Source organism: Patiria miniata, unplaced genomic scaffold, assembly GCF_015706575.1.
Source record: "Patiria miniata isolate m_02_andy unplaced genomic scaffold, ASM1570657v1 HiC_scaffold_8, whole genome shotgun sequence".
NCBI classification, from domain to species: Eukaryota; Metazoa; Echinodermata; class Asteroidea; order Valvatida; family Asterinidae; genus Patiria; species Patiria miniata.
In genome coordinates this window covers 4,023,125-4,032,381 of record NW_024037075.1, presented here as the reverse complement: position 1 = coordinate 4,032,381, position 9,257 = coordinate 4,023,125, and the positions used below count along the sequence as shown (strand labels likewise).

The 9,257-nt window shown below is 39.7% G+C and overlaps 2 protein-coding genes across 8 annotated transcripts in view; both read right to left on the bottom strand.

Annotated features, from left to right (window-relative positions):
• Nucleotides 1-604: 604 nt before the first annotated feature.
• LOC119719672 (melatonin receptor type 1B-B-like) lies at nt 605-1,627 on the bottom strand. The gene has a single exon (XM_038189170.1). The coding sequence runs from the start codon at nt 1,625-1,627 to the stop codon at nt 605-607; it is 1,023 nt and encodes a 340-aa protein (XP_038045098.1).
• A 668-nt stretch (nt 1,628-2,295) lies between these two features.
• The window catches only part of LOC119719281 (mucin-2-like), a 28,162-nt gene continuing 21,200 nt past the window's right edge, over nt 2,296-9,257 (bottom strand). For all 7 annotated transcript variants that reach the window (XM_038188674.1, XM_038188676.1, XM_038188677.1 and 4 more), the window contains 14 exons: nt 8,956-9,199; nt 8,644-8,769; nt 8,197-8,358; nt 7,714-7,925; nt 7,183-7,353; nt 6,766-6,933; nt 6,309-6,436; nt 5,808-5,986; nt 5,605-5,651; nt 5,190-5,363; nt 4,675-4,994; nt 4,367-4,424; nt 3,764-4,045; nt 2,296-3,495 (listed from right to left, as the gene is read on the bottom strand). In XM_038188674.1, the coding sequence (XP_038044602.1) occupies nt 3,470-3,495; nt 3,764-4,045; nt 4,367-4,424; nt 4,675-4,994; nt 5,190-5,363; nt 5,605-5,651; nt 5,808-5,986; nt 6,309-6,436; nt 6,766-6,933; nt 7,183-7,353; nt 7,714-7,925; nt 8,197-8,358; nt 8,644-8,769; nt 8,956-9,199 (2,297 nt within the window). In that variant the 3' untranslated portion in view covers nt 2,296-3,469. The remainder of the gene's footprint in view (nt 3,496-3,763; nt 4,046-4,366; nt 4,425-4,674; nt 4,995-5,189; nt 5,364-5,604; nt 5,652-5,807; nt 5,987-6,308; nt 6,437-6,765; nt 6,934-7,182; nt 7,354-7,713; nt 7,926-8,196; nt 8,359-8,643; nt 8,770-8,955; nt 9,200-9,257) is intronic.

Sequence of the window (9,257 nt, the reverse complement as noted above, 5' to 3'; positions counted from 1 at the left end):
TGAAATAAATCGATGTGGACGAGATTGTTAGTGACTGCAAGCTACCTCTTTCAAAGCTTTTTACGGATCAGATGATTAGCTCCACTCACTGAACCGGAAATGCTTGGGATGTCATGACTAGCCATGCAGCGGGACGTCTTGAGAACGGTCTTGATAATGGTCCACTTTTGTCCAAGATGCAACCAATGCTCTTGATGGTCATGCATTAACTACGTGGCGTTAACTATCTTCATACGAAATAGTGGGTTTTTTTCAGCTGGCGATTACATATTAACTCCCCATAAAAGATCGGAACCAAATTGTGGAAATTCTCACTCGCCAGTGGCGCACCCAACGGGGGAGGGCACGGGGGCTTGATTTCTTTTTTTTTATTGGTCAAATTATCTTTAGTCCCACGATTTGACCGTGGTAATAGGTATGTGGTCTATTTTCGAGTAGTATTAATAGGATGTAAATGACGCCATCCTGGGTGCGCCACTGTCACTCGTAGACGCAATAATCACATTGCCATTGCTTTGTTTGCCATTGCTTTGTTTCCATAAAACAAATGCAAATATTTATTTCGGTCAGTGAATCCATTGTTTCATCACTCAATTCTAGATATTCATTTTGGGCAAGCCTGACGTGGAATATCCTTACATTTACACCGCACCATGCATCCAAAAGTTTCTTTAAAATCAGGGTGGGATGTGGCGTAAATAATAGGATTGAGAAACGTGTTAAAGTTCATGATGGCTGCTGCATAAGGAGTCATACGGATGCTCCAATCGTATCCTAGAGGTATAACAGACACACTGAATGGCAGAAGGCAGATAATGTAGGCTAAGACGATGTAGACGAGATTCTTAGTGACTGCAATCTGCCTCTTCCAAAACCTCTTTCGCATTGCACGCTCAGCTCCACTTATCACGCCCGAGACACTTGGAATGTCATGTCCAGCTACGCGACGGGACGACTTGAGAACGTACCGAAATATTGAAACGTAGCATGCACAAATGACGGTAAACTGGATTGGAAAGTGCAAAACGCCAATCACAATGTTTTGAACGAAAGAGTACGGGTTGTCCTTCACCCAGGAGCAGGAGCTGTAGAGTGGTTCGTATCCCATCTCTCCAATGCCGATCAAGGGTAAAATCACCGACACAAAAATAGGTATAATCACCGAGAAAGCGACCATACAAGCGATGTTTCTACAAGTGTAGACGCGGCAAGTCGTGGCACGGGATTTAGTGACACCAATCCACCTGTTGACTGCTATGAGCGCTAACATGTTGATAGTACAATTGTTGCCAATAGTTAGCATGACTGACGTCAACTGGCAGATCCAGTATGCTTGTGGGAGCGGCCAACCATCTTCGCTCAAGACGGCAACCACCTGCCACGGCAGAAAGACGCACGATATCAAATCGCTGATGCTGAGGGTGACTACAAAGACATTAGTGACAGTACGGAGTTTCCTAGACAGCGAGACGGTAATAAGGACCATCACATTACCAACAAATCCAAAGATCGATGTCAGAATGAGTACACTTGCAAAAATCTGTCTCTCGTAATAACATCTGTACACTTTAAAAGGTTCCTCTGTGGCAAACGGAGCATCCCCAATATCTTTCGACGAGTTTTCCATTTTGAACGTCAGGTAAAAAGGACCCCTCAGAAAAACAAGAACCCGATACTTTTCGAATGGAGATCTGGATCTGTTTCGTGAAAGCTCCCAAGTCTGATATTTATATACAGGCGGTTCTACATGACGTCAGCGTTCTTCAGCCGTAGAGAAAGTAGGGTGAAGAACAGCTGTATAATCAGCTCAATAGTTCACCTGCATAATAAATGGAGAACAAAACTGTCCATTTTCTGAACACAAGAGTGTTGTGAAGTCGCACGTTGCGTCCAATTTAGCCATTCAATGTGGGCGTATATCGATTATGTCAACACCATGGTACACGTTGTCATTCATTCCTGACAACACAGCAGACGATCGATTAAATTCGATGGTTTGTTGCCATGGCAGCAGTCAAAATGGTAACTTTCGTACTGACAGTGGTGTTGATCATACGTGTAGGTCTGGTCTTCGCACTGGCATCTAACTTTGACACAGGTTGCTTACGATGACACACAGGCTAAAGGTTTTCGATCAACAATATATACAATTGGAACGACACGGCTCCCAAAAACAGGAAGTAAATGAAAGGGAGGGGGGGGGGTTGTAATGGTTCGTCTGAGATTCGTATGTTGCTACCTGCCCCTGGATACTCCACTATTCCTTAAAAAGTAAATCAGAAACGCAAACATTCGATCGTGATTGCGGGTATTTTATTCGGGAAACAGAAGTATTTCTACAAAACGAATTAAAAGAGACATGAAAAATGTGCATTTAATACAAAGCGCCGCGCTAATTGAATGAAAGTGGCGAGGGAACATCAAGCTGTATCTCAGGGTAAGTTGACTTCGCATTCCCTCCTGCAGACGCTATAGGTTTGTGCACAGATTCAGGAGAAACTTGGTAGCATGCATGTACTCCGCGCCATACACGCGCAAACTAGCGAGAACGAGGTGCCTCTCACTGGCTTGTGGGTAAATACAACACATCGCTATCTACATTTGCTGCACAGATGGATTAAGAATAATATAATAATACCATAATGGTTTCTAAGCAGTGTTTTACTGTGGTATTTGTGACCTGCCATATCATAATGAGGAATAACCCCCAACTTTGACTTTTCAAGCTTCGTAATCATGTTAAAGGGCGAATCATTAGCTTTCCAATGATACCAAATTTATTTCAAAAATATGCCGCAGGAACTTCAACAGTGTCCCACCGAACTTCGCCGACCTCATTTCGAGAAAAACGGCTTTGAAGAAAGAAATTCACATTGCGCCGCCATGAGCAGTGGAAAACGTTCTTGAGATTACAGTTTTGGGGACATTTTTACCCTACAAAAAGGAATAGTGTGAATCTTGGATACCTTGCTTGGCTTCTCAAAAATACGGAAAAAAACCCAATATTGATTTTGACATGATTTTTTCCACTTCAGGTGTTGATTACTCAAAACATGGTTTTGGAGGACATTCCTCATTTTGCCACAGTAGGTCACATTTAGGCTCCATAAAATTAATGTTTCTCTATATCTTTTGTCATGTTATGCATATTACACAATTTTGAATATCACTGACTGTAATATGGCAACCTCATTCAACCAGAAAATATGTACTCTCTTAGAACATTCCCTTACGCTGAAATTCAAAATTTTGATTTTCTAAATTGATGTTTACTTAAATAAGGAAGAAAATCTCAATTTGTACCTAGAAAGCTGTTTGTGAAGACAATAACACTTTTGATGCCTTAATATCATCAAACTGGGTACTAGTCTAGGAAACTTTAATTAAACAGCATTGTTAAAGAGTTTTATCAATCCATGGTCTGGGCAATGCATGCAGTCATTCCCACAGTTTTATTAATTTCTTTTCCTCACAGACTTGCAACAGTAGACTCGGCTGCAAAGCAAAATGATATAAAAGAAAAGAAAAGAAAACAAAACACAAAAAATTAAAATAACTTATGATCTCGAGCTTAAGAGATACCTAAAAAAAAAATTTGAAAAGTGAATTTGATCCACCATGAAGTAATTCAGTTTCAAAGTGCAAAGACTTGTAAACAGAATATATTTAACCTTCAAATAAAAGAACATAAATCAAATCAGCTTAAAGGTATAAATAAATCATTTTTTAAATGAAAAAAAAATTGTGAAGAAAGTTTTCTCACCTTGTATGGAGCAGAGAGCCTCTCTACATCGACAGTGAGATATCTTAGCAATCGGGGCCTGGGTCTTGCTTCCATCAGGACAAGTCAATGTTACCAACTCCACAGACTCTACATCACCATGACAACAGCTACAATCCTGCTGCATGTACGGCTCTAGTAAGATGATGTGTGAGCGTGAGCGGCAGTGGCCATCGCAGGATGTAACGTTGACGTTGTGTGCGACACAGCCAAGTGTGTTTGTAACCGTCTTGATTTCATAGATCAAGCTGCAAGTGTCTGGCTCTGAGGTAATCGAATTAAATAATCACAAAGAAGTTGAGGTACTTTCTTATAGAACATTTTTAGAAAGATTATCAGAACCATTATTACTTTTATTTTCTCAAATTCTGACGAGGATGCACTGTTTATGATTTGTATCCATGTCCCAAAATCATTCGCACTCTTTACGCAGATGTTTATCTTTTAAATTTTAACGATCATTCAACTATTTAATACACAAGTTTGTTATTCATTAACCTTGAAATTAACATGCATAAGTAAAACCGAGAAAGGAGGATAACCATACGATAACAGAAATATTCATCCAGAAAACCACAATCTTACCAGAAACCTTGCGGCAAATTGGACAACACTGGCCATCTTCAAAGATCGGTGCAAAGCCCTGCAAGATTAAGAGAAATCAGGAGTAATTCTCCTCTAATAATTCAATGATAATCTCTCAAGTGTTTCAAAAGATATTCATCCATATGGTAAACATTGGATATTTGACTGAAGCAGGATTTGAATTAAGGACCTATTAGCTAACAGAAATAGAAACACGAATAAACATCTTTGCCCTGTTGACTGTAATTAACGTGGTCCTGCGAGACAAATTCCAGACAGAGTTCTTTCAATTTTTTTTTAAAACTTACAGCAGGACAGTTGATTGGTTGGCAGTTGCTCTTACAAACTGCCTCCCCATTGAGGCAAGCGCACACTGTACATCCATCCTTCATCCAGACGTCGTCATGGTTACGCATCACACCGTTCTCATCCAAACACTCACATTCTGCAGGCAGCACGCACTGCCCGGAGCCATCGCGATAGTAGCCAGGCAAGCAGGTACAGGATTCCTGTGGGTCGTTCGTGCAGGTGACTGGCTCAGAGGTCCCAATGTGGGTGCTGTAAAGGTCGTAGCAGGTCGATGAACAGTTTGTGGCTTGGTAGCTCCAGACTTCATTGTCGCCACAAGCTGTCAGGAAATTCGAGGCGAACAAGTGAGAACAATTCTGTCTTTCTTACAACTTGTTCATCACAATCACACAAACAATTTAGATTAAAGACATGAGCTTGCTTACAATAAATATCAACCACATTGTGAAATGTCACTAAAATGAAAAAAAAAATTCGTTACATAATAAAGATTATTTTTTCAAATGTAACTCACGGCAGTCTTGTAGATCACAAGATGCGTATTCAGTGTCTTCCCCTTCACACTGCAATCCACCGTAGGCCGCCTCAGGATTATTGGTGAATCGCTGTCGGTATTTACCGCTTTCGCCTCGACCACAGGTGCCTGAGCATTCAGACCAATCAGACCATGCACTCCATCCACAGTCAACTGACAAAAAAGGGAATTAGTCAAGGATTTATGTTTTCATGATGAATAAGATACTTTTTATCTGGTTGCTATGACTCGTACAAACGAGTGTTTTACTCAGATAGTAACAATGGATATCAACCCAATAGTATCCGATTAGTAGAGTTTCTCAAATCATTGATGAAGAGGCAAAAACAACTTATGTGACCATAACAGCCTTCAAATGAAATGAAAATGTATCCAAATTTAACAAGAAGCTCACCTTTACAGTCCAATTCTGTGCATACAAATGAGCCACTGCTACATGTGCTGTATATTACAAAAAGACAACATATGTTAACATTAGATAATACATTTACTGCAAAGATTCAATAAGGCTTCAGTTGGTAGTCAAACTACAATTCACAAGAGTCAGGTTCGAATTTTGATTCACTCAAACGTAAGTTACCAAACACCAAGCCTTACCAATTGTTGCACTGTTGATAGATTGTTGCACCAGGCATGTACTGAATAGACCCATCATTCATCTGAATGGCACCGGTATCATCAGGAATGACAATCATATCAATTGCAAGTCCTAGGATGATCGGATCTAAGACACATCGGCATTCAGGCTGATACACACACTGGCCGTCTTGTAAAACCTACAAAGATTTAATTAAGAACATTTCAAAATTAAGACAAATCATCAGAAGAGCATTTTTTGACCAGTAAGCTGACAGCTTTTGCCAACAGAACAATAGAGTGAACAAAAAAACCGGTCAGAGGAATAATTCATCTTCGAGTGCTCTATACCAACGAGCTACATATTTACATATCAAGTAGCCATTCCAAATGTTAACATAATGTTTAAGGGTTGCTAGTGAGAACTCGTGTACACAATGTTGTCAGGCCAAATACAAAGATCACAAATGAAAAGGAAAGTACAATTCTACACATAACAATTGATTTTAATGACAGCTTTACCATATTTTCAGGGCAATGACAGCCTGTAGTACAGTTCACTGCCACACACTCAGCACCATTTTGTAGATCAGCACAAGTACTTGGACATCGGTTAGCGCATTCGTCCTCAACTAAACCTTCGTCACAGACTGAAAAAAAAAGTACAAATAAGCTTCACATCAGGTCTAAAAAAAATTAACTCAATTAAAAAGTAACAAAGTAATTACCTTATATTATTGAGGCAGTTACGCTCATTAGTCTAGCAATTAGTGTGAATTCAAGTAGTTACAAAGACCACATCAATTGTCCTGATATGATTTCACTAGGCTGCAAATACAGAAATTGCAAAGCAGAGAACATAATGTGTCAAGTAAAAATGTAGTTAAATAAACTAGTTAAATTCTTGCGGGAGTATTATTTTTTTGTGCTTAACAAATTTAATGTCTCTGCTAAGAAGATTTTCATCTTATATACTCACCAGTGCAAGGTTTCACTCCACACTGCATCGTCTCTACAAAAGGTCCCTGGCACTTTTTGCCTCCATACTGAGCGGGGATTGTAACATTACGGTATCTGTGTGATGTACCACCGTCGCATGTAGCTGAGCATGAACTCCAGTCTGACCACTCGTTGGTATGGCAATCAACTATAAAATAGTGACCACAAATTATAGGAATTACCTAAAGAAGAGAAGTACCTGACACTCAGAGAGATGTATAGCCGTGACAAACGAGTTTTTGGAGAACTGAGGCTCAATTCGAGGCTTTAATGAAAGGACATTCAGGGTAATATAAACTAATAGTGCACATTATCGAAGTGTCCTACACTCTCTCACTGTTAAGTGAAATAGCGCCCTCTTCGTTCATGCACAAAGCCAGTAGACAATTGATATTACCTGGACAAGGCTCTCCGTCACATTCACTCTGTTCAGAGCCTATTCCTGGGCATTTCTGGCCACCATATGCGGAAGATGGGCAGTCGCAGATACGAGATCGTTCCTTGTACCCCATATCACAATCCTTAGTGCATTGACTCCATGATGTCCAACTGCACCAACCACCGTCAACTACATACCGAAAAAGAAAAACATCATTTCTAAATACCAGCTGCTGGACCGTTATTAGTTTGTGATTAACGAACGGAATATAGGTGCATGGAAAGGCAGTGTTTGAACTTTGAGACGATTGACTTTTAATCAGGGATATGCATTTTTAAAACTAATATAATTATCTACTTCAAAATGTATTGATGATATGAATCAAAAGATTGATTGTGCAAAATACTGTCTTTCTCTCAATGTTATTCAACAATTAACAAAAAAAATTAAGAATGCTCAAAATAATTCATAGTGTGGCATTGAAATTGTTTTACATAACTATCATAACAGAGTCCATTTCGAAGAGGTAATACTTCTAACTGAACTTACCTGGACACGAGTCTGTGTTACATTCTTCAACCTCCATTCCGTCACCTACGCACCCAACCCCTCCATTACTAGGCGGTGGCATTGAGCATGATCGTGATCTGACAGTGATTCCGCCATCGCATGTTGCATTGCAGGCCGACCATGGTGACCATGACGACCAGCCACCATCACAGACATTGTCTGTGCAGTGAATTGAGTTGTTCATACATGTGCTGATGCAACACAAATACAAAACAAAAAGAAAAGTTAACTTTACCAGTAAATGCCTTACCTAATTTTGATGATGACAGTTTCATTATAAGATATTGTTCTCAACAATCATCACAAGTTCAACTTAGTCAATTTTGAAAATTTTCAAATCATGTTCTTTTATTTTCAAAAAGGAAAGCAACATCAGTCTGATTAAACCTATTCAACATTTATTATGCTGAAAGTTTGATCTTAAAAATGAGACTTAATAAGTACTTCAACCTAATTTCTTACCAAGTATTACACAAGTCTTGCATGACTTTCTCTCCATCAGCATATGTATTGTTGCCATACACACAGCCAGTGGGGCATTCATCCGTGTTGCATGTCTGTTCCTCCTCGCCAGACCCATAGCATTCAAGACCTCCGTTGGATGCTGGTGGGTTGTTGGGAGATCTAAACATTAAATAAATCATGTCATTCAAGTATGTTAGAACCAAAAATGTTATCACTCTCCGCACAGCTTCACCGTGAGATAGTAATATCTTCAAATTTGACTCCAAGAGTGGTTATTTCAGTGATACTTTGCCAATGTTTTCCCGAGCTCATGTGCATTTCTTTTAGCATGAACACTGGCTCAATGTATACCGATTTTATTAAATGTAAACAAGAAATTTGAGTGTATATTTTGGATCATAACAACAAAAATAATTCAAATCAATAACCTTTTTTATGTTTTACCTAAATCTGAGCTGGGAGCCTGTGCCACACGTCTTCGAGCAAGTTGTCCATGTAGACCACGAGGACCAACCACAATCGATAGCACATAGTATTTCATCACAGGTGTAACGGCCATTAACACAGGTGCTAAAACACAGATAAAAATAAATATCCAAACTGAACATGAACTTGTTATCCCTGCAGGCTAAAAGTAATTTAAAACAATTCAACATACGCATGAGTACACCTGTGCATTCTTTGTTATTGAATTAAATAATAATCAAAAATGCTTGTTAATTGCGGCTGAATGTAACAGGCCTACATCAAGCATACCAGTTACGACAGTCCTCAGTTGTGACGGATCCAGGGGCATGTCTGTTCCCGGACTCATCCCAACAATCACAGTCACTCTGTGCGATACACTGCCCGTCCTGCTCCAGCATATCATCAGGACACCGACAACCAGACTCGCAGGATTCCTCGATACAGAGTGATCCGACTTGAAGGTCAGCACAGGTCAAAGGGCAACGAGTTGCACAGACGGGATCATAGACGCGGCCAGCTTCACAAGAGGTATCTAAAAACCAATACCCAGAAAATGGATGATGATCACTTTCCAAATAAACCCATCTTTA